This window comes from Drosophila subpulchrella, chromosome 3R (assembly GCF_014743375.2).
Source record: "Drosophila subpulchrella strain 33 F10 #4 breed RU33 chromosome 3R, RU_Dsub_v1.1 Primary Assembly, whole genome shotgun sequence".
In the NCBI taxonomy this organism is placed as follows: Eukaryota; Metazoa; Arthropoda; class Insecta; order Diptera; family Drosophilidae; genus Drosophila; species Drosophila subpulchrella.
In genome coordinates, this window is record NC_050609.1 from 12,935,337 (window position 1) to 12,961,236 (window position 25,900).

The window sequence follows — 25,900 nt, forward strand, 5'->3', positions numbered from 1 at the left end:
CTCTCTTCTTGTGCTTCTGCCCAGTTTATGTATATCCTTAGGATCCGGATCCTTAGGCTCCACCGTGCGACTCCTTCTGTGCGTTAAATTTTTATAGCCTACACTTGGGCGCCCGACCAAGTTACTGCCACTTAATGAATTAACATTATTTTGATGGGTTTTATGCTTTTTTCATACTTTGGCAGCCATACTCTGCCCCACAGCAGCTGCGGTTGCCATTGGCTATTGGTCATGCCCGGCAACACCTCGCCGCCTGGCTTTTAACTTTTTAATAAGCCACAAATAATAAAGATGCAAAAAAATATTATATTCGAGCATAAGCATAATTCAAATCATTTCATTAACATTTTTTTTGGGCCGCGCATCCCTTTTTTACTGGCGGGACGGGGGAAATTGCTTTTTAAGTACTTAACTTCAATGCAAAACTTTTGAGGCTGCAATAAAGCTAGAACACTGCGGGGCAAAACAACTTAAAAAGTGAAAAAATATATTTGTTGGAATGGATTAATTTTTAATTTTTGTCTTTTGTGTATATCCTAATATACGACTACTTTTCTTGACCTACTTTCTTCCATATTTGGAATTTATTTCTGAAAGTCCCTGAAAACCAAATCAAATTTATCCAAAAGATATAGATCTTTAAGAACATTTGGCAATAAACAATACTAGAAAAAAAATTCAAAATATAAATAACTACTCATATAATAAATAACTACTCATATACTAAAAAAATTAATTTTGAAATGACCAACTAAAATAAATTATTATTAATCCTAATCAGTACTTAAAATAAATCTGTTAGGTTACATTATCCGCAAAATACTTTTTTTACAGTGCTGAAAATTGAGAAAAAAAAATGAAGTACAAACGCCGAAGTGAAAGTTTTTATTAAATGCATAAAACGAGTCAAAGTCCTGGACTGCCAAAGGCTATATGCCACACACCTATATATAGATCTCTATACATATACGCACAGGACCCAGATTTGTGTGTGTGGGCGTGATTTGGCTGTGTGTGCGTGTAGGGCCATAAATCTAAGTGCTTTAACGCCTTTGGGGCGACTTGGCAACGCCTACTTTTGCGGCTGATGTAACTGCCAGTTACCAAAGTCTGAGTCTGTGTGGGTGAGTGGGTGGATGTGGATGTGGATGTGTGTGTGCGCTGGTTACCCGCTACCGTTATAATGAGTTTTCAAGTGGTTCCCTGCATAGGCAGGTAATTTCATTCTAATGCCTAATGATGTATCTTCCGTGGGCGGAAACTTGCACAATGAAAGGGGGCGGTCGAGAGGAAAGGTCTGAGTTTCCATACCAACTATGTTAGTTAAACGTATTTTAAGTGCAGTGAGCTCTGTAGAGTTATGATTGCACATTTAAAACTATTTTATCAAGTAGGAAACTTTTTAATTGTGCTTACACTAGTCTAAAAAAATTTTTCATATCAATACCAAAAAATATAGGATGTGACACTGTATTATAATTAAATGTAAGCACATGGGTAATTCGAAGTTCACCTCATATAGTTATCTCAAAGCCACAAACTAATTACAATCGATAAACGCAATCTAGGCTATTAAGCCCAGAGATAATAAATCGAGTAATAACATGTACTTGCCCACCGGCAGATACGAAATTGTCCATAACAGATAAGCAGATATATTATAATTGGGAAAATCCAATCAGAAGATAATTAAAAAACACAGAGCGAATTCAAATTGCGCGCCAAAGCGAGGGAATTTCTGTGCTACTATTTAAAATTTCCCCCTACTCGCTGGGATCAAAAGTTGAGCGAGTTCGTGGCACTCCGCACACCCTCTCTTTTTTGCCCCAGAGAGAGAGGTCTCTTTCTCTCCGCTCTGAGAAAAGCAGCTGCCGCAATTCAATTTGACGGCGAATTTATCTGCACGCCGCAAAACGCGGCGAATGTATCCGTCTCTTTCCCTGTCATCATCATCAGTCGCCGTTGTCGTCTCGTCGCTGTGGTTTTTATTCCGATTGTGGCCATGCAAAAAGAGGCAAATATCTAGGAAATTTAAACCAAATCCTTAGTGAAACAATCTAAAACTTGAGTTAATTGGTTTCTAAATCTAGAGCCTATGAAAAACAAACTAAAACTGTGAAAATCACGTGGAAAACCAAGTGTTCAGCTGGTGGTTAGACAAAAGGCAGGCTTCTCTGTGCGCAGCAGCCGCCTTTTTTCCTGAACCAAAAACCTATAGGCAATCCATCAGATACTTTTGTATCTGCCCAGGAAATATACTCTAGAAAACAGTGCTAAATCAAGAAAAAGTGGCCAAAAAGAACGGCAGCCAAAAACAAACAATAAAACCAACATTTGTGTCAGACAAAAAAAAAGACTTGAAGAAACCCATAATATAATCCCATATGAATACAAAAAATATATAGTTCCAAATTTTTGATGCTGCTGCTTCTTCTTCAGCTTCTTGTTTTTGTTGTTCCCTTTGTTCGCCTTTGTTGTTGTTGTTGCTGTTGCGAATAGCATTTTGTGTACCTTTCAAGAAATCAATAAAACAAAAAAAGAACTCACAACTCGCAGAAACGAGTATCTCTCCCTCTCTCTCTCGGAGAATTCTCTGGGACTACCTCTCTCTCTCTCTATTTTTTCTCTCTGTGTTTCGCTGTGTTTTGTTGACATTTTACCGCTTTGTCTGCGGCGAATGAAGCTCAACTTGGAAAACCATTTTACCAGGCAAATTATGTCAATAATTTAGCATATTGAGCAGATGTAAAAAGCAAAACAAAAGCCTAAAACCACCGGATGGTGACAAAAAAAAACAAAGAAGAGCAGAACCCCTCCGAAAAATACAAAAATTATAAACTGCGCAAATTCGCTGACAGTTAAATGACACAATTCCGGCTCAAACATTTTTTTTTGGGGCTGGGTCGCACATTTTCTGCAGCGAATTCGTAGCCCCCACATTTTCGCATCCGTATTCGTAGCACGTGCAGTGCGACTCCGGCTCTATTGATTTTTCGCACATCCCACGGGCGCCCGTTTTCCCATTTCCCATTTTCCATTTCCCGGTTCCTGATTCTCGGTGCTAGCTGCATATGCGCATGTTCATTTCAAGCATTTTCATCTATTTTCGCAATCCCAGTGCACTGACCTTAGCCCATGACTGTCAACATTTTCGGACACACTGCGGGAAATATCGTGGCCTTAAGATATATAAGGCACATTTTTACTTAAGAATTATTTAATGACTTAAATAATAATAATAATAACAATATCCTTCGCAAGATAAACAGTCAAATGTTAGTAAACCTAACAGTTACCTACATTTTCGTATTAAATAGATCATATTCATGTTCTTTTAATCATTGTTTGAGGTTGTAAGTCCCCATTTCAAATTGTTCTTGTGAGCTAAGAGTCTGAAATGGTTAAAAAAAACATAGTGAATAAAATAGGTTAATGTAATTGCAACATTATTATGGTTTAACATATTAAAACATGGATTTTTCTCTTACAAAATAATATTTAATCCTCCACTTAAATCATATGTTTTTACCGGTGCATTTTCCCGCCTCCCCAGCTACTTTTCACTCACTTGACTGCATTTAGGTACACATTTGTTTGGCTTACAAATTAACGCCATTCGAAGTGTTGGCTGGATAAACAAACAAGTGATTTTATTTCATAGCGTTCACAATGTGGGCCATTCATAAGAGGCGATTGGGGGCTCCGGTGGGTAAACAAACTGCTGGTACTCCATGTTCCCCGCCAGCTGAATCAGAAACTGAGTCCCAAACAGAAACAGATCCCCAAGTGGGGCAGCTCCTCCTCGGATGTGGATGTGGGTTATCAAAGAATCTCACGCTCATTAGGTGGGAGGAGTAGGAGTCCGGGGTTTGGATTTGTTTGGATTGCGGCAGTGGGATTTCAGCACGCGAGTGCTTCCAGGAAAGTGCATTAAATTCCTTTGGGGATTGGGAAATTGTTCTTAATTTTAGAACTAATATTAGTTGGAAGAAGAACTTCTCTCGAGAGAGCACCTTTTAATATTCAGATTATTTATAAGCTATGAAATTCTTTTCTGAAAAAAAAACCATAAATCTTTGGCTTCCAAATCAAATTGTTAAATTCTTTTCATTCTTTTTTAAATTGCCCCTGCTCATAAATCCGCTTTTCTATCTATAAAAATGTATTATTCTTCAGCAAATGATCTGAACCCTTCCACTTTCAACCCACTCTTTTTCACAGGCAATCGGCTTAACTTCATTTAGCCTAAAACCGTAGTAAGCCATTCCATGTTTCCCAGAGACCCTCATCCCACACAGTTCTTCCGGTTGCCAGAGGAAATACCTTCAATTTTAGACAATTTTCACTTTTTATCCAAAAACCAAGACTGACAAATTGTCTATTATTTGAATATTTTTGTATCCACGGGCTTTGAATAATGGATCTCATGCGGGGCCCCATGTCGTCACGAATATGTCAATATGCCCAAACATTATGAACACAAATACCCAACAGAACCCACTGTAAACTCTGAAGAGGCGACTTCCCACTGGTTTTGGCCTGCAGTTGTCAGGCAATTTTCCCTTCTTGCCAATTGATTTCCCATTTCGCCCCGTTGTATTTTTAGTGATTTTCAATTATCTGTCAGTTGTTGTCATAGACGTCGGTTGGGTTGGCGGATAATGCTAATCAGAGTGGAATCGTAGAGTAGTAGAATCGGGGAATCCGTGTTGTCCACTTGGGAGTCTTTGACCCGTTTAGCGTTATTAAGCACTTACTGGCCACAAATGGCCGACAATTGTCGCTTGATTGGCCAATTTCAATGGTCGGATCAGCGACTTTGGACGCGACTTCGACCCGTTTAACTATTTCATTTTATGGTTTCCCCTTTTTTTTCTTGGTGGCCCCTTTACCCCGCCGCGGATTCAATAATCTTTTTGTGTTTCTATTTTTATAAAGCCCTCTTACTTGAGCCACTCCACCGCCAGCACATCTGTGTCTGCCTAGCAGAGAGAAAAATAGGAAGATACAATATCATTATCATCGTATTGGAAGGGATTAGTCACACGATTTTCTTGTCATAAAAAATCTTTGAAAATTTGTGTATCCAAAGAAAAGTGAGTTTCCATTAAAAACAAAAGTATCACCATTGTTCTTTATACAAAAAACAGAGGAATAATTTAAGACCTATGCTTAAAAAAGCTCTTTATACTATCCTATTCCAATTAATCTTAAAATGTAGTAGAAGAAAATTTTTAAAAAATATAAAAATAAAAAAATTCTTGAAATTATCCATATTTGCCAGTAACTCTTCACAGTGTAATGCTGAATATTACACCCGAAGCTCCGGCTCGTTGGCTTACTTTTTGCATGCGGCAATTTGATGAGCTGCTAATTAGCAGCTGCGCCGACTGCGACTGCGACTGCGATTGTGGTTGTGGTTAGCTGGCCAAACATGAGCAACAACAGCACTTTACTATAGCAGATATAGTACGGTTCAAGCGACTCAGAGACCCCGAGAACATATAGCGTGCCGGGGCTAATTCTGAATGAATCAGCACGAGCTCCCTGTAATTTGCACTTTGTTCGTCTCTGAGTGCAGTGCAATTGGAGAAACAAAGGGGAACGGAAAAGTGATGGAATGTTTCACTTATCCGGTGTCGTTGGGTTTCCGTGCATGGAAAAACTCAACTGGAAATTGTAGTGCTTAGGCAGCTTATGGATCGGGATCGATTAGATGGGAATATATTTAGGTCTGGAGATCGTTATATAAGAGCTAGGGCTTTTTTTTGCATAAACTCCTTACGTTTACTTTAAGATCACTATAGATCACTTAAAGAGTTGTAGATTTATATAAATATCTTGAAAGAAGTTCCTTTAAAAGCCAATTTCATAGGCATAAATAAATAATCTTTCATAAATATTACGCTATTACTCCATATGCCCTAAAATGTATCTACATTTCCCTGAAACCCATTAGGTTATTCAACATTCTATGTTTAGTTTTTTCTATAGCACATTCGATGATCGCCATTGGCATTATCTCTACGCCCAATCATTAATTTTACGCAATTTTTTGTTGGCTTTTCTGTCCGCCTCATCTACCTTAACCCCCTGGTAGCGGATGGGATCGTCTTAACCCACAGCTGGCGCACACATGTCGTCAGAAAGTCGTTTGTGGGCATTGCCAATTTGTTGGCAAGCTCTTCATATATGGCATATATATGGGCATTGGGCATATACTTATTTATACACGCCCTGTAAGTGTGAGCACACTTATGGCAGAGAGTGTATTTTTAATGCGGCTGCATCTTCGTCGGCGGATGAACCCCATTGAACTCTTTTCGTTTCGAGGGATACCAAAACAATAAAGCGCAGAAAAGTGTGAAGAAAATGCGAAAAAAGCGGCAAAGAACACAGAGGGAGAGAAAGAGAACTGAAACAATGGAAGAGGAGTATTGAAAAAATGCAATAAATTATCATAAATAAAAGTAAAACAAAAAAGCTTTTGCTTGATGGGGTTCAACACGGGTTCAGATTTTTTTTTTGTTTGGTTGGCCCGCTTTGAAAAATGTGTTACACAAGACAGCAGCAACAACAACAGCGACTTTTTACAACATGGGCTGGGTACAAAAAAAAGTGAATCATCGCAGATAAACCCAACTTAGATGCCTTTGTTAGGTGGAACTTATTATTAAAAAAAATAGAAATAACAAACCAAATATATTATAATGTTTACGAGAACGTTTAATTAAAATTAGTCCTCATATAAAATTTTAATAGATTAGAAAAATATTCCATTGACTATCTGAACTTGTTTTCTGAAAACAATGATTCAGTTTCATTCTAAAAAAAATCCCAGAAGTCAGAAAACGTTTCTTATTTGTTTTATTTTTAAATATTATTCCGAGACTTTTAACTATCGAAATGGAAAATATGACGAGTCTTAAAAGTCCACAATATATTTTGAATTTATTAAAAACACAACATAATAGCAAAGAAGAACCCATAAAAAATCCTCAAAAATTCCGTTAAAATTCTAATATCAATTAAAATTTTATTTTGAATGTTTAGTGCCAAAATGCCTTTTAACTATCGAAATGGAAAATTTTAAATTTTTTTTAAATTTATTAAAAACACAACATAATAGCAAAGAAGAACCCATAAAAAAACCTCAAAATTTCCGTATAAATTTTAATTTAAATTCAAATTTTATTTTGAATGTTTAGTGCCAAAATGGAAATCATTTAAACCGAATCAATTAAAAACTAAGAATTAAATATTTAATAAAAACGAGCACAAACTATAAAACAACGCACAAAAATGTTGTAAGCAAGAAGAGAAACACTGAAAACAATCCAGTCCTACTAAACAGTGGGACAAAAACGCACAAAAAGTGAAAAACAAAAAACGAAACGCACAAAACCGTGAATCTACAAACCGAAAAATATCAAATCTCCAACGAATCAAGATGCCACGCCCCCAGCACCACGCCCTTCTGAGAGCAATGCTGAAGTTGTTGCTTTTCGCCAGCATTGCGGAGCACTGTGCCACCGCCCTGCCCACCAACTCCTCCAAGACGCCCTCCTCCCCATCGCCCTTCACCGCTCCACCATTGCTGACCACAAGTTCGTCGCCGGCGGTAATCAATGCCAACTCTTCCGATCGCAATCTGGCCGATCTAGTCAATCCGGAGGCCGAAACAACCGGATCTGGTTGGGAAACACTTGAGACTGAATTCAATCCGGGCACCACTGCTGCCGGCACCACCACCCAGAAACCGGCAAAGGAACCACTGACCACAGCAGCCACCTCCATTGAGCAGCAGGATCAGCCACCGGATGTGCCCGCCACCACGTTGGCCTTCGCCAATGCGTTTCCGGTTCCGGTGGCCGGCGAAATGGGGAACGGAAATGGCGGGGGAGGCGGCAGCTATAGCGATGCCACGCCCCCATATGCAGCGGTCGATGACAGTTATGGTAAATAGTTATTCAATTCATAAACGAACAATTTATAAAAGTTAATTCTTGTTGGTGGAGGTTCAATAATGTTTAAATGGTAAAAATTTGTAAAACAAACGGTCACTCTTAATTATTGGCGGCATAGCAAGGTCACATTGCGTCTTAAGAATTATCATCACTTATGTGTGAACTGTATTACTTTATTTACATTTATACATAGCACAGTACCGTGAGTCATTATTGAGTACGTGCTTTAAATAAGTTATATTTCTTCCTTGTGCTGCCACTTTAAATCAACATCAACCAAGTCGGAGAAAAATATATCAGAGAAAATTCCAAGACCGAACCCTTTCCCTATCGTTTTAATAATTTAGACAGCCAAAAAGTTGCCTCAGGCAGGCCACGAAAACCGAAAAAAACACCGTTATCAACGACAAACCAAAACAAAAAGTTCAATGGGCTTTCGACAAGAATTGCCAATTATAGTTGCTCAACTAGGTTCATTGACACCGCACTTTTCCGAACTTTCTCAACCACCCGAACCTTAACCTCTGACCGCCCTTTTTAGCCCGCTTAGCCCCTTCGGCGAAGAAGAACTTGTAGTTACTCAGTTATTATCTGCTGAAGGAACAACAATAAAGTAGATAAATCCAGCAACAAAAACAGCAATTGCATACTTCAAGGCAATTAAGAGAGTTTTCATTTCCGGTTTAGCACGCAGCCCCTTTTCCAGTGGGCGGGGGCGGCGGAAATGGGGCGGGGCAACGTCAACAACTGCCTGCCTTCCTGTAATATGGCAAAATTCTCACGCAAAACTTTCAGCTTTGGCCAAATGAATTATTTAACATTGTTTTTGCCGGGGCAAATTTCTTTGCACAGAAAAAAATTAACTAAGAGAATCAAATTAAAGTGTATTAAAACAATATTTTAATTAATCCTAAAATAGAATAAAGAAAACTTAGTATAGTGGGATAAAGCTATCAATCAATGCACAACCACATCCGCTTAAAATGACACTATTCAAATGTCTTGTCATAAATAAAGTGCTTTTTTTATTAACAAATTGATTATTGATTGGTTTATGATGCATTTATTTTTCCTTTCTGTATCAACTATTTCTTGCTGCTATTTTTAAATACTTTTTTTGGGCTGCTCCATGAAATATGTCCGGGGGAATTGACAAGCCGTCGTCTGTCTGCTCGTTAAAACTTAGCCAGCGGGTGCCAAACAGCAACAATTCATTGGAAGTGAGCCATGTTTCACAAGCCCCCACCAGAATTTTCCTCGCTTTTCCCGTTTTCAACACAACGGGACACGCGATGCGCCCAGGACACAAAACAATTAACAACTTAACTTTTATGGCCCACAATTATTTGGTATTTTATTGTTAAGCTGCAGCCAACTATTTTTATGGGCATGTCATTAAATTGGAGCTGCTAGGTCTCAAATGGGTCTCAAGAAATTCGCCACAGATGGTTTTGCATGCCACCCACCTACAACATTTGCGTGATTTTCATCTAGACAGTCTGACAGTTGGCAAATTGCAGAGCCAAGTCCTGAAAACTGGCTAAAAGCCACCTGATTTGCTGACCACACGCCAAACTTGTATTAAGTTGCTTTTTGAGGCAGGTGCAGCAGCCACGCCCCTTTCAAGTAAATAAGTAAATATGGGGCACTAGGTGTGGGCGTAATAAGTTACTCAGTTTAACTGGCTCAAGGTTCTTTTTATGATTTATTGAACTTTCGGGTTGCATGCAGTGATAAATAAAAATATAAAGTTACAATTTACTTAAAAAAAACCACTATATTAGTGTGCCCAAAACAACATAAATTAAAACATCCAATTAAAATTTTGATTTAAAGTGCGAATTTGTAAGCGCAGCCCACAACTTTTAATGATGAAAAAAAAAGCTAGCAGCCAATTAGCTTGTCCAGTCAAATAGATCAGGGGAAAATGCGTTGTACCGGTCCAGCGAAAATTAAATAAATTTTATATAAATTGTCGGACAACATCGTCATTTGAATGCTTGGCTGCTCGTCAGTAATTACTATTTCAGTCAAACGAATCCATTAGGTTTTTTTCTCAGAAAACACAGCGAATGTATATGGTATTTGTGCATTCGTTATAGCAAACGTTAAACGGGAATGGCTGGAAAATTTAAATGATTGAACTTTTGATCGCCTCAATTAACAAAGCAATCAATTGATAAGAAGTGTAAAGTTATTTCATGTAATTACCGTCTCGCTGAAGTTTTGTAAACTCATCTTTTGGCGGAGCGGTTTAATTAATAAACCTGCTGAATAAAGTTTTACACAAATCATTTTTTCTTGTTTTAAGGCCACCCTCCTGTGCGATTTCCACCGAGTCATTAGTTTAATTAATTGTTTGGCCCAACTTTTGTGCTGCCAAGTGCCACGAGCAGGCTCCTGCTGCTTTTCCCATATATTTCGTCGGATGTCGAGTTAATTTTTTGTAAATTCATTTTCACTTCCGAGGCGCAGCTGAGAGCTGTCACAATTTGGAGTAACACTTTCGGTCTCGTGGCCGTGATGAAAAGTGCAGTTCATCAAGTGCCGCCCCGCCCACCCACGAGCCATAATTTCGTGTGAAAAGGGGCATTTCACAAGTGCTCAGCCCTTGAGCATTTTTCGAGGGGCATGAAATCGGAATTGGTAGTGGAAAAACGGGGCCAAAAAGTACCCCAATTCACATTCAAGTGAGTGTGCGAATAATATCTGTCGGATACTTGCAGTTTGCAGGCAGAATGCTGCCGGCATTTTGACAAACAACTGTTGACAAACAATTTTGATAGGCGAAAAATGCCGGGAAAAGTTCTGAATTAATGGTTAAGTGGAGATGGAAGTAATGGGAATAAATTGAAGTTGACATCACAAAAAAAGAAAATATATATTAATATTTAAGGTGTCTTTAAGAAGTTGTTTTTAGTAGAGTAACTTAGCTTTTGTTTTGGAAAAAGGAATAATTCCTAAAATATTTTAAACTACCAAAAAACTTTCAGTTTATTTTCCTTATTCTTAAGCTTTGATTGGCTAATAAGAATAGTGTTTTGTGTGGCTTTACTTGGCCAAAACCGCAACGCAAACAATTTAAACTTAAATATTCCACTCGCCGCTTGAACTTTTAGCAAAGTGCTTGCCACATAAACTGGCCCCTGTCCATGATCTTTGGCTGTATGGTACATACCCTATATAGAGCCCCCCACTCAAAGTCCAAAGTCGGACATGTCGCAGGCGTAAGGTTTCAAAGTTTCTAATACAAATTGGCACAACTTTCGGCTTGTCAACGGCAAACAGGCAGCAACTTTGCTGCGTACTCTCGTATTTTGACAAATGATTTGCGTCTCTGCAGAAAAGCCAAAAATATATGAAAAAGACTTACCGAAAATAACTACGTAAAACCGAGAGGAGCTGTGAAAACTTTGATTTCGAACTTTATCCAGATCCAGTGAAAACTTTCTCTCCATCGACCCATAGAAATTTCACAGGACACTGAGTTATGAACATGACTTGTCAAAAAATACATTAAAAGTGCAAAGTAGTGGAGCAGCTCAGTCAGCTTGGTTGGATGAAAACAATCATTTAGTAGCCAGCAAATTTGGCCCAACTGAAAAGCATAAATCATTGAACTTTTTGCCAGCAGCTCTCCTTCTTCGCTTTTTGGTGAAAAACAGCCATCAATCATTTAGCTGGCTTTGCTGCTGTCTTGATTTTAATTTGCAACATGGCTCAAACACACGAGCTCTCGAGGACTTTCAGGACTTTCAGGACTTTTGTTGCACAACCGAAAGGCGTGAATCGTGCTCAAGGCGCCTTTTCCACGTCTCGAAAATGATAAGCCAGCTGACTAGACTTCCCAAGGACTTTGTGTTCCTCGGGAGGAATGGGAAGAATAATGGTGGGAGTTGATTCACTTTGAGTTGCGCTTTTCACGGCCTGTCACAGGGGCTTTTCCTCTGCGGTTTTCCCTCCCTTGGGTGGGGAAAAAACAGGGAGATATGAACTCAAATATGTTGCATGCCAATCGCCTGCAATGTACTGCCGCTAATTTATGAACTCCCCAAAGGACTTCAGATAATGCCGAACAAAACATGGAAAACAAAAAATGCTGAGGAAATGGTTGACATATTCTGTGCGATCTTTGTATACCCTTCAGCTTCTTTGCTTAAGTAAAAAAAATATAGAAACATATTTAATTGAAATTATATTATTTTGTTAAATTTTGGAATCGGTTAAATTTATTATTTTATTATTTAACATTTTTTTCCTGTATTAAAATCATTTCAATTTAAGTTGCTTTTAAATACGCACACAACTTCGCAGATTCTCTAAAACTGGAACTTTTTATTTATTCTCCAACATATTTCACAAAAGAACAATACCCTTTTTTTGATGAGCGTAAACATTTTGATAGATGGCCTCCGTCACAAAGCTAAACAAAAAAAAAATGCAAAATCAAAATCAAGAACATAGATAAGCCCTTTTTTCTAGGAAAATTCTCTGCTTTTTATCGCTCAACCACGTGCCAACCCGCATTTAGACACGCCCACTCCAGCTGGCTCGGTGGGCGGTGGGAGGGAGATAGAAAAATGTAGCCTCGGCGACAACTTCCGCCTAACTGCACTTCAACATGTCAATTTTTCTTGTCCCCGCCGCCCAGATGGATGGATATGGATAAAAAAAAAAGAAGGGGAATCAACCCCCAACCGAAACGCCTACGAAAAATGCTATTCGAGAGGAAAACTCACAGCTCAACTTGCATGTGTGTGTTGGCATTTTTCCTCTTTTTGCCAACACTCCAAGTCACTTGTCATGGAGGCCTTTTGTCTGCCAACTCCCGGGCCGAGCGGCGCTTTAAATCATAAACACCTTGTTAGTGCAACAACTCGACACTTTGAACGTGACATTGATGCCTGTTTTTGTGCCGGTTTGCCGGTGAACGAAAACGAGAACCCAAACCAAAGGCCCAAAACAGTTTCCGTGTCTCAAGGATCGAAAAACAAGCGAGCACCGGGCCGGAAGGTTGGGTTTTCGATGTGGATGTGGATGAGGATGTGGCCGTGGTGAGCCCGAGGTGATGGTGCTTCCATGTGCAACTTCCTGCCGATAACCTTTTGCACACACACACACATGCCACACACAAAAGCCGTCGCCATCGTTGGCCTTATCGCTCTGCTCTTGGCCATGGAGAACAGGCAAGTGCAGCCATCAGCGGAACCAGCACTCCGGACCAGACACTCGCCCTTAATTAGCCATCATATTCCCGGCGAGGCGGGTTAAAGTTCGGCTTAAAGGTTGTGCAAAAAATGGTGGTAAACCAGTGCTACATGGAAAACATAAGGTTGCTTTAATCCTAAAACCAAAATGTACTGGAGGAAATTTTTTTTAACATTTTCAAAATTTTAGAATTCGGACTACATTTCTATTTTTATAAAATAAGAAAATATTTTTAATAATATTTATTTTAAATTCATTATAATTAAAAAAGAGTTTTTAAGCTAGTCATACATACATTGTTCGTATCTCACATTTAAAAAAAATTTTTCAGTAACTTTTATGCAATCAATATTTAATTAATTCTCCTTACAGTAAAAATACCTTTTCTATTTTAGGATTCTATTTTTGCCACTGACCGTAACTTTTTAAGGTACTGACCCTTTGGGGCAACACACGAGCTCTTAGGCTTTGACCCAAACTAGACACATGTCAAAGGTTTTCAAACGTGGCAAATTAGAAAACATTAGAGTTCGGAATAAAAATGTGAACCAAAAGGATCATCGGTAGATTTCAACTGACAGTCCAAGTGGCAAAAGCACTTTGAAACAAATACATAATGTCGTTTGTCCATTTGTCAGAATCAAAGTGTGTGTGTGCTGGCCCATTTGAAGTGTGTCAGTTGTGCTTTGGCCCTTTGTGTGTGCATTTGACAGTGCTTTCAGTTTAAAAAGAGCCAGAGGCATTATGTCGAAATTCCCGTCCTAAGACCTGCCATTACGAAAATTACAGCAATTTAATCAAAATGTCTGTTCGGATAAGGTAAATTATATGTCATGTGAAGTGAGTTCAATGGACTTGGCAAAGGAATTTGGCGGCATGGTGAATAATTAAGGGAATTTTAATAAAATAGCGAAGTCTTGCAGACTAAATATTATATTTCTTAATTTGAACCAAATTATAAGGAAATAATTTTTCCTTAAATTTAGGAGCTGTCTTTATAATCGGTTTATTTTTTAGGAAGTTTTTATAATAAAAGACAAAATTACTTTACTTTAAAGCCTGTTTCGAATCTGTTTTTTCCCCATCAAAGTTCAAAAGGGATCTCCCCCACACACACTCACTCGCACTCACACCCACACATATGTGCATTCAAAATGGCCGCCGCGTTACTTCCGCTAAGTGCCGGAGCCTTTTGGTCCATTCACTGTTTGCTCTTGGCCATCAAAGCTTTGGGGGACAAAACTTTTCAGTTTTTTTATATTTTTCGCAGCTCGTTGTCGCTGCTTCTGCTTTTTTTTCTCGTTTTCGGGCTTTATTTCGCATAATTTTTGCGCCTTTGTACGAGTTCTCGGGGCGGTGGAGCCTTTGACGCCTTTTGAAAGGCAGTCACCTGGCTTTTTTGCCTCTTTTTTTTTGTGTTCCCCGTGTGTGTGACTGTGTGAATTCTCTAATTGTTTGTTTGTTTGCTCGCTCACTCTTATTTACTCTCCGTCCGTCGCCTTTTGTTTAGTTTTTACGTCTGGCCAAATCCGTAAAGCAGCTCGTAAAGTTGGGCAACAACAATAAAGCACAAGGAGCAACAACTAAATAAGGCATATGGCCAACAACAATGGCGCCCCGCTCCTAACTTGTTTTTATATATCTTCATGTTCGGGCTTAGTTCTTCCTGTTTTTATGCTTCTTGCTCTTCAGCCCGTTTGTTGTTCTTGTTGTTATATATATATACAATCTTTTTTTTTCGAGGCTCAGACAACTTAATGCTATTTGCTCCACACACACACAGAAACACACCTTGAGGTCCTCGAGCTTCTGCCTGCTTTTGTTTGGAGTTTTTAACAACTTAAGCACGTCGTCGGTATTGGTTTTTCCAACCACCCACACACTCTTTTCCCAGCGATTTTCCTCCGACTACATTTTCCTAGTTATATTTTTTCTACTTCCTGCCTTTGGCTTTGTGAAAATAATCACGCGCGCTTTCAGTGAGCACCCCAAGTTTTCCCAGGCTATCCGGATTTTCCTTTGCTTTTTCACACTTGGTTACTTCCGGCGCGATGGCTGAGCAAATAGTGGGTAAAGGCGCATCTATTGTTTTCTTTTAATTTGCCCAGGCATGTCAAATGTGGAGACCCGATTTTCCTTGAGTTATGACGGGGAGGGCTGAGCAATTGGATCTGTTTTGCTGAAATATTGAGGCGTTTAAGAAAATGCTTTTAAATTTATGGGTAAATGATATCACCTATAAATAAACATATTTTGTTACCAATTCTGCATAAAAACCTATAAAAAACTTCACAGTTACATTTCATTAATTAATTCTTTTAGGGACTTCACCCAAACACATTTCCCTAATTAATTGTTTTAAGAACTCCACCTTCTCAATACTTTTTTTTAAACATATTTCGCTTTTTTTTAGACGTTGATTGATTTGCTTTATCAAAGCGGTTTCTCCTGGCTCTCAATTATTTATGTTATATTGGCCAAACACAAACCAATCAGGAGCAGTAAGTGCCCACATAGTCACCTGTCGAGCAGGTGAGTTTGCCAGCTGTCTTTTGCGAGTGGCAAACCTATTAACTTTGCTCCCCCTTTTTCCCATTTTCCTGTCCCTGCAAGGACATTTATCGCTGGATTCACTGTGTGTGTGTGGGGAGCACTTTGTTGCTTAATTGATTTTAATACAAGTACCCCACTCCTTTTTCGCCATCGGTCCTCAAGTGAGTCGTTTGCTTTCATAGTTCGAGTTCGAGTCTATAAATTGGCTTTTTCCTTTCCCTTTTTGCAGATGCAGCAGCTGCCTGTCCATTTCCCATTTCCATTTCCGTTTGCAATTGCAGGGGGCACAGGCCAAGGATGAAGTACAAGAAGAAATTGGCGTGGAACGGGCGGAGAAATGGGGGAAAGGCAATGGCAACGGCAAAGGCAGAGGCAAAGAAAGTAGAAATGCCATTTATTGAATTGTATAAATTTCTATACATTGACAGCGACTGTTTATTCTGCCCAGCCAACTGTTCATGTGTGGGTTCCTCTTTTTCTTACTGGTTTACACAGAGAAAAAAGCGGGAAAATAGTCTTCACAAATTGAATTCATTTTATTTTAAAACAATATTTTCGGTGGCTAAAAGTATACTCTAAAATTTACGATCTCGGCACAGGTTTTTTGTCTATTAATTGTTTTTTTTATTCTGTTATTAAATTGTTTTAGTATTTGCTCATTTTATATATATAAGTATGCAAATTTTATTGTAAATCAGGATTGAGAAGTTTAAATATTTTGTAGCATACTTTCACGCTCCTTACAAAATACTTTAAAATCTCAACAGATTTGTATTTTAAAATTTATTGCTGCATACTTTTAGGCACCTTTATAAGTGATTTTAACACCATAATGGTTTCAATGAACCCTTATTATACTAAAAGCCTCCTTAAATAAATATAAATATTTATAAGAAGACTGCTTTTTTTCTCTCTGTGCATATGGAGACTTGGGGTATGTGTTTTGCTAAGCTTTATCGCATTTGCATGGCAAAAGTCTCGGGCGGAGTAGGGTCAAGTGCCCGTTCCCGCCCTCGGGTCACTCATTTGTTCTTTTGATTGCTGAGCGTTTTTGCTCGTTGGCCGGGCTTTTGTTGTATTAGTAAAATAAATTACCATTTAGTGCTTTTTGCCACTTGCACTCACACAAAGACAGGACCCCTGGAACACACACCCACACACACACAACAACCCTTTGGCTGTCACACATGGTCGAGTGTTGTCCTTTGGCTTGCAAATGAAATTATTGCCAGGGCTTTTGCATCCGCTGGTTTGCTGGATTATAAGCCACCATCTGTGTAAGAGTGTGTGTGTGTGTGGTGGGGGGAGTTCATCAGAGTGTATAAGTGTGTGTGTGTGACCCCACTGGCAAGTGCAGGCCATAATAAATTGCTAGCAATCGCATTTCCGTTTCTTTATGCGCTTCGATTACGTTGCGCTTTACTTGCGCCAATTCTTTTCTTCTTTTCCCCCTCGTAATTGAATATATAATTTTTTCTTCCCTCTCTCTTACAAACCCTCACACACACACACACACACATGATTCGCCTGCCATTTGAATATAAATTGTTTTATCTGCTACTGCAAAATATTCATTTCAATTTATTTTACTTTTCTTCATTCGATGCGATTGCTTCGGCTTCCTGCTCTTTTTTACGATTTTATTTTTCTGTGTTCTCGTTTTTTCTTTATTAAATAAATTATTTATTCATTGTCATTTGGCTTGCCATTTTCTATGTGCACACGCCGCTAAGTATGCAAGCATTTTTTGTTTACAAATTCGGGATTACTTTGGAGGAAGTTATGGGTTCGGGAGACTTTTAATACATTAAACAGCTGCGACGACGACTCTAATAAGTCAAGAGTTGTTTATATTGGGGATCTTTTGGAAGATAGCATATGTATATGCCAGAATCAACAAAAATAAAATTTAAAGAGAGAATATTTAATTATTAACAATAGCGGCAAGGGGTTGATTGCTACATTTTCATTTGAAATATTATGTCATCTCAAAAAACATCAAAGTTGATATATTATGGTTCTCAGTCTCACCCTGAATAAATTCCAACTCTCTTGTTTGTTTAACTTTGTGGTTCTAAGCCGAAGAGTATGCAACATGGCCTAAGAACATGAGCAAATTTAACTTTTGACTTTTATACTTGATACTCATCCCCCAATTCTATTTACTTTTCTTTGCAGTGCCAAGCAAACCCCAGAATCTCACCATACTGGATGTGTCGGCCAACAGCATCACAATGTCCTGGCATCCTCCGAAAAATCAAAATGGAGCCATCGCCGGCTACCATGTGTTCCACATCCATGATAATCAAACTGGCGTGGAGATCGTTAAGAACTCTCGCAATTCGGCGGAAACACTAATACACTTTGAGTTGCAGAATTTAAGTAAGTTTGTCTTCTATATTTTCTATGAATTTTAAAAATTTTCAAATAGTGAAAAGTGAAGTTACAATATACAACATGCTTTCATTGTTTAAATTTTCTAATAATACTTTCGAAAAAGTTTAAAAATATCTTTTAATTTTAAATGACACTAATTGACAGCCAACACTAATTACAAATTAAAAATGTTACCAAATATAAATAACACGTATCAATGATAATACTAAAAAACCTCTTTTAAAAATACATATCTATTTATGAGGCGAACATAATAGGTTCTCTAACTTTTAATTTATTCACTCCCCTGGTCGATAAATTTTCGCAACCCAAGCCGATCAAAGGGTTTTCAAGTTGTTCCCGTCGATTGGACCGCCGTCAACTTCAGCGCTCGACATCAAACTGTCAACAGTCGAACGCCCACGTTGTGAAAAGCCGGGAAAATGGAAATGGAAAACCTCTTGAACCTGCCCCGAGGACCTATTATTACCTCTAATTGAGCCTCCAGTCAAATTGTTTGCCGGCTGCTTTGTAATTAAATAGTTTCAAGTGCTCGCCGCCACTCGCTTGCCACTTTCTGTTTGCCAACAACTTTTGACGCTTATAATTGTACACCCCAAAGTCGGCTAATTTACCTCATTAAGGCGTGAGGTGTGTCTTTTGGGCTAGAGAATACCATACAAGAAGCTACTTGCTGATCCTTTTTGGCAAATACCAGAGTTTTTGGAGGTTTTTAGGTGCCCCTGGAGCCATGCAATTAACTTGCTACAAAGTTATGCGCCGCATTCCACATTCTCAGGCACCCACATTGTTTAATTTAATTATACGAATAAGGATGCAGGATGCAGGATGCACCTACACCTGCAGCTAACTTCTGCGAGGAATTTCCAAAGGATCCTCCTTTTGCGGCATGCTGGGCCGCCATGGCAACGTTTAATTATTTCCAAATTTAATCCAAGTAGATGTCAGCAGTTTCTCTTGTTAATTAAATCCAATTTAAGCTGACAGTCCCGCTTGAGGCAGTCCTTTCTGTTTTTTTTTTTGTTTCCTTTCACTTTGCATGAAAAATCAATTCATTGTTATTGTTGCCACTGCCGTCCCATGCATTTTCCCCGAGTAAAATTTAATTATAAAGCCGAACAGAGACCGCCGTCCTGTTTTCTGTTCTTTTGGATCCAATGAAATGCGGTGACGTTCCTCATAATGAGCAGGGAAAAGATGCCCGCCGCTCAATTTAAGGTGGCAAGGGGCGTGGCAGGTGCTCTACATATTCCCGGAAAAGCAACTGACATTCGCTGGAAGTATTTACGACCAATAAAAGCCTCAACTGTCGCATCAAAACGCAGTCAACCGGAAAAAAGCAAATTAAAGGGTGACAAAATATGGGAAAGACAATGAAGCGACTTTGCTTTTAAAAAGCTTTCAGTAAAAATGGTGTTTATTAATAATTTTCCATTATTGATAAGAAGAAAATTACCCTTTAAAGACTTTAAGTTCAAGAGACATAATAAAACATAATTACATGTGACCTTTTAGACTCTATTAATTTACAATGACATATTAAATATTTATTTTCAGGACCCTACACCGATTATCGTGTGATTGTGAAGGCATTTACCACCAAGAATGAGGGCGAACCCTCCGATCAGATTGCCCAGAGGACAGATGTTGGAGGTCCCAGTGCTCCGGCGATTGTAAACCTCACCTGTCACTCCCAGGAATCCATCACCATACGCTGGCGAAGACCCTACGAGTTCTACAACACCATTGATTTCTATATCATCAAAACGCGCTTGGCTGGACAGGATACGCATCGGGATATAAGGATTAATGCCTCGGAAAAGGAGCTGGAAACCGCGGTAGGTTTTTGTTATATCATCCTTTAAATATAGTAAGAAGTAAAATCATATATACAATTAATATTAATATTTATTAAATGTTATCAAGATCCTTTATAGCATTTTCTTAACTCTTATTGTTATATACATAAATTCTAAATTGAACCCAATATTTCTGTAATAAAATCCCCTAGGAGAGAGGTAAATAGATTTATCCCCTTGGAGTCTGGCAGTAATATTTTATACGCAGGTTTTGGGAAATAACAAACATTTTCCGCGCTGTTAGCAACCATTTTATTGGCCTGCCAAGTTGGCAACATGGTTGTCCGCCTTGTGATATGTCAATCGAGTCGGCTTATCGCGGCCATTTGGCCCTCTCTGGGCACCATAAAAAACGAAAAGTTCTATGATAAACTGCCTAATACAGACAGATATTCAGGCGGGGTTACATAAAAAAATATAGAACGGACGAAATAAAAAGCCGGCAGTAATAATTGCATTTTTATGCAGCAAACAACAAACGGCATACAGAAGAGCCCACCTGCCACGGCACCTGTAAATATTTTATACAAATTTCTATACCGAAAAATTCACACACATGGGATGCATACTTTTCCGCTGCACCACACATATACAGTATGCACATGGAAAAGCCCGCCCACCTGCGAAAATAAATTAAATTTATGTTGTTTTTCCTGTCCACCTTTGTGCCGCATCTTCCCTTTTTATTTAGCGCCCGAAATAGACGCAATACAAAAAATGCCAAAAGTAAATAAATAAAAATAAAAGTTTGTCGTGGGGAATGCGGCGAGGAAAACAAATTTCACAACAATAAAATGTTATCATACACATAGCTGACTTTTTCCATATCTGAAAACTAGTTGGGTTCTTGTTTTGTCCTGCTTTTTATTTTTCTATTTTATTATTTTCGTCTCTTACCCCCCGAAAGCCCTCTATCTTTTTCTGGCTCTTCAGTCGCCCTCTTTTGTTTTGGCCAGTTGAAAATATTTTTGTAATTGAAATATTTTGCAGCGGCAAACAAGCTTTTTGTTGAACAACTAAACAACAGAAATGGCAATAATTTTACCTTTGTTTTTTCATTGTTAGTTTGCGTATATGAATGCCAAATATTTGACTTTTTTATATGAAGGGGACAGAATTGTGCAAAAGTTAAATGGAAACTAAATTAAAAAATATATCAGCTCTCAAAGAATGTTTTTGGCTTAGATAAACTGCCGAAATAATATAGTCAAACAAAGAGAAATGGAAAAGAAGTAATCAATTTTATCTCGTGTTGATTAAGGTTAATTTCAATCAAAAATAAATGCCAAGGAAAGTTTATCAAAATGTATTTTATAAAATTCTATTACTGCCTAAAATGGATGACCAAAATGAATTTTATAAGTTATTTTTATTTTAGAACAGATATGTACTTTGCAATCCCCTTCTAATGTTTGATATTTCCTTCTGTATTTCTCTCCAGATGATTCTACAAAATCTAACAACCAACTCGTACTACGAGGTCAAAGTGGCAGCGGCAACGTTCAGTGTCATAAATCCAAAGAAAATTGTGTTGGGCAAATTTTCGGAGTCAAGGATTGTAAGTAGCGCATAAAGATATCAAATGCAACCCACAAACAGACCAACACCTGCCACATGGCGGAAAACTTGGCATTTTGCTTTGAGGCGGGCCAAAAAGCAGGGCGGAGATATAAGGAAGGGGGCGTGGCACGCCATAAAGTTGGCAGCCTCGCCGTTGTCAGTTTCCATATCAGATTACATGTCCAAAATGGAAGCGCAGGCTGCCCTTTTTTGCAGTGAAGGAGTTACGGAAAAGTTATTTAGTTGCAAAAATTCTATCCTGTCCTGGGAAAAAATGTTCTTGTTATGTAACTGTAACAGCGATGCACCTTTATTTTTTTTTGCGCCTTCAACTTTTGTTTTCATGCATTATTGAGTCTTAAACGAGAAACCCCAGGGCGTATGCGTAATTTTTGCATTAAATAGGACCCAACACAACAAGAAATGACATTGCCCACCTAAGTTTTTCCTCTTATATATTTATATATATTAATTTATCTTTTTATTACTGTTAAGTGATGAACTTAAATCCAGATTCACTTTAATTGAGTTTATTTTAGCTAGTTTCTGTTGTTATATAATTAATATGGTGCAATGCAAATTAAATTATTTATTTTAAATTATATCTGACAGAAACAATAATTACCCCGTATGTTAACGTCTAGACCAAAAGGCACTTGACTAATCGTATTAGCATTTACGAATCGACCGAATCTGTTTCCAATTCGATTACTTAACTTGACCAAACATTTTCTATATAAATCAAGCCACAGAGTTTTTGCTTTATCGAAATGGAGCTGAATATTCTGAAGCTGTCGCTAGTGGTCCTGGTAATCCTAGGCCTACAAAATGGGCAATGGAGGAAAATAGATTCACTCGACCAATTGAAATGATATTTACAAATGCTAAATATTTTTAAAATATAACAAATTAAAAAAAAAACAATAAATTTTTTCGAATGACTAAAAAACTATTGGAATAGGAGCTTTGCTTTATAGATAGGTAGGTGGAATTAACAATGAATCGAACACTAAAAGCTATGACATTAAAGTGAAGTTACCACTGAGTTTTCCTCTGGGCATCCTCTGAACCTGCGTTCATGGATAACCAATAAGTTACTAAAAATATTTACGAATACGTAGATACGTAAAATATTTAAGAAAGATTTAAGCTGTTAATATTATTAATTATATTTTAATATACGGTATTAGTTTCCAGTTAGTTTTTCAGAATGACCTGTTCAACCTTATCACGTATTAACAGAACAGAACCATGAAATTTACGATATTCTTAGCAAATACAACGTCATTACTAAGTCGACTGTTAAACTTATGCAATATATACATAGTTTTCTATATTTTGCCCGCTCATGTATATAATATCTGTGAAATGGCAAATCGACGAATGCCATTTCCAATTTTATTTTCATGGTTTCCCATCAAAATGGAGTGGTATATAGGGAGTTAAGGATTTTTTCCAGTGCACCTGCGTTTATTGACATTTAGGAACCGCCCAGGAACTCCTTCAACCTGTCATAACAACATCCTTAATGACATTCTCCACACAAACGCAGAGACACACACACACCGCAAACTTTGTTGCATGCATAAAATATAATCCAAAGTTGTGGCAGAAATATAGCAATTTAGTTGACCCCAAGTTTTTGGGCCGGCTCTTGTTCTCTCCCTCGCTCATTCATAATTCATTGCCATTGTTGTTGCCGCCGCTGTTGTTGTTGGACTGCCTGAATTTCAAGTGGCCTGGCCTGCACCTTTTGGCCACATTTACATGGCCCGCTGCCATTTTCCGCTCGTCGCACACAAACTTCCTCCCACCTGCCGCCCCGCCCCCTCCGCAAAAATGGCGCCCATTTAAATCCTTTCTTTTTTCGGATGGCAGCAGAAATCGTATGCAAAAAGCGGAAATAAACAAGCGCAAATAAAGAGAGCGCGAAAAACAAACAAAGAGAAAGCAGGGAAAAAATCAACAAAAATAAAGCCCGAATATAATGATAACAGAGGCACACACATTTGTAACGCATATGTACATTGCATACATGTTCATTTTACACAGAGAAAAAAATATGACGAAATTCATTATATATATATACCTTTATATATATATATATACACCTATAGGTGTACCTTCTAAGGACTACTTTTATTGCTCATAACGTTAAACGCATTAAAATAATTTCTTTAATAAGCTTTTGTTGTACTCTTATGACTAATTCTCGAATTTTGCCTTAACTGGATTATCCCGAAACAAAATACTTTCTTATATAAAGAAAACACACCACGAAGCGTAACGAATTTAATACCAATTTCATCGCTTATGCAATCCATAGCTTGACTATATATATTAGTTTCTGTTGTTCAACCCAGCAATCTAACGAAAATGATGTGGTCGCTTCTTGTACTGGTCGTTTTGGCTATCATAGCTCCAAATCCAAAAGTACACTATCCGAACAACAAATATTTCCCCTTCACGAGACCAGCCTAAAGTGATTTATGCTAACTGAATCAGAAAAAATGTTTAAGAAATTATATGTTTCGATTGTCTTAATAGTACAAACTGTTTAACGACCAATAAATGAAACTCAAATAAATCTATATAAATGTATAATAATCCTACTTTAAAAACAGAAGGGAAAAGTAAAAGAAAAAATCATACCATGTGTCCTAAAAATCAGCATATATTATCATATATTACGCTTATCTAGTAACATTTACTACACAAATCAAACGGGAGCAGATTTAATAACTGAGTTCTTATAAGAACATATGCATATATGCAAATGAAAATAAATTGTTTTGGTATTTGGGTATTTGAGGACATTACCGGTATCTTATAGGTATAATGTGTGCCTTTGAACTTTTTCCTAACTCTTTTCTTAATTTGTTATTTTTTCACAAAACAGATTCAACTGCAACCGAACTGCGAGAAACTTCAACCGCTGCTACGGCAATCGCATAATGATTACAATCTGGCCGTCTTGGTGGGCATTATCTTCAGCTGCTTCGGCATCATCCTGATCATCATGGCCTTCTTCCTGTGGAGGTAAGTGGCGCTCTATGCCCCGATTTAGCCATAAAACCGAAAATAAAGATATAGCTGGGAACAAGTGCTGATGTGGCAGCTGCTTTTCTTGAGACAGTCGCGTGCAGTTCCATAAATAAAACAGTGAAAATTGTTGTCAAAGTGTTGAGAGCAAGGCGCTGTCCTCCCACTGTCTTCGATAGAATTTAAAAATAAACGAAAAATAAGGCAGCAAATCAAGTCGACCCGCTGCAGCTATAGGAAAATATCTATTTTAGAATTACAACTTTCGGCAGTAAAACGTATAGAATTCTTGGAATTAATCCAGAGGAATTTAAATTGTTTTCGGTTATTAATATAATTTCCGCGTTCTTCCCTAGTACAGAAATTAGCTGCACTAACCTCGTTAGAAGGCATACTTTACCAATTACGGTCTTTATTTACTCCTGAGGAAGAAGTCATAATCCCTTCGCAATGTCCACTCAAACCAATCCATAATTAAGGAAATAACTCGACCATTTCCATTTCTCTTTTTTCTACAAAGAAACACCAGAAACCAGATACCACAAACTTGAAAGGGGAGGTGGGCTATGCTCATACTCCCTGGAAATGTTAATTAAAATTCAAATTGCAAAAAAACAAGAGTCCGAGGCGAAGCCAAAGACAAAGACAAGCAAAACAATTTTAAGTTACTTAAAATCTTTATTAAATGTAAAAGTGGTTAACCCATTGCCCAGACCCCGGAAATCCCCGTCCATCTCCATATCCGGATCCGCATTTGCCAGAGGCAACGGCAAACATTTGCGACGACAAAATGTGTTGGGCCAAATGAAAAGCGTTTTTATACCCAACTTCAATGGAAAGAATTTTGCATATTTTCTGTCGAAGCGATTTTTTATGCTGCCGCGAATATGCCAAATGAAAGTTACCCCAACCCACAGCCACCGTATTTTTTCACCCCTTCTCGGGTTCCCTAACAAATTAATGCCATTTTATTTATTTTTTACAAATACCCTGCGAGCAGAGCAGAACGCATAACAGCGTGAGGAGATGGAGATGGAAAAGCAGAAGGTTGGATGGCTGGAGTGTTGCCATCCCATTTTTCAAGTTACCCAAGTTTTAGAGCGGAAAAAATTATATTTTATTAAGCAAACAAAGGCGAATTTCTACAATTTCCTTTTCAATGCAAACAAATATAAAGTGAGGCGAGGACTGGAGGAAGCCAGAACAAAAGTCGGGCGGAAAAAAAAAAATAAACGGAGAAAAACCCGGGGAATCAAGGCGAAAAAAAGAGGTTTGCGTTTTATGTGAGGGCGAGAAAAAATCTTCTCAATTCGC

At 38.1% G+C, this 25,900-nt stretch overlaps 1 protein-coding gene across 3 annotated transcripts in view; it reads left to right on the forward strand.

The window, feature by feature from the left end:
• Positions 1-25,900, forward strand: part of LOC119545752 (tyrosine-protein phosphatase 99A) — a 119,699-nt gene that overhangs the window by 85,728 nt on the left and 8,071 nt on the right. For 2 of the 3 annotated variants that reach the window (XM_037851586.1, XM_037851588.1), the window contains exons 9-12: positions 17,907-18,110; positions 19,683-19,963; positions 21,426-21,542; positions 24,444-24,583. In XM_037851586.1, the coding sequence (XP_037707514.1) occupies positions 17,907-18,110; positions 19,683-19,963; positions 21,426-21,542; positions 24,444-24,583 (742 nt within the window). Of the gene's footprint in view, positions 1-7,212; positions 7,959-17,906; positions 18,111-19,682; positions 19,964-21,425; positions 21,543-24,443; positions 24,584-25,900 lie in introns of those variants that run through there. The other variant, XM_037851587.1, reaches the window with a different exon arrangement.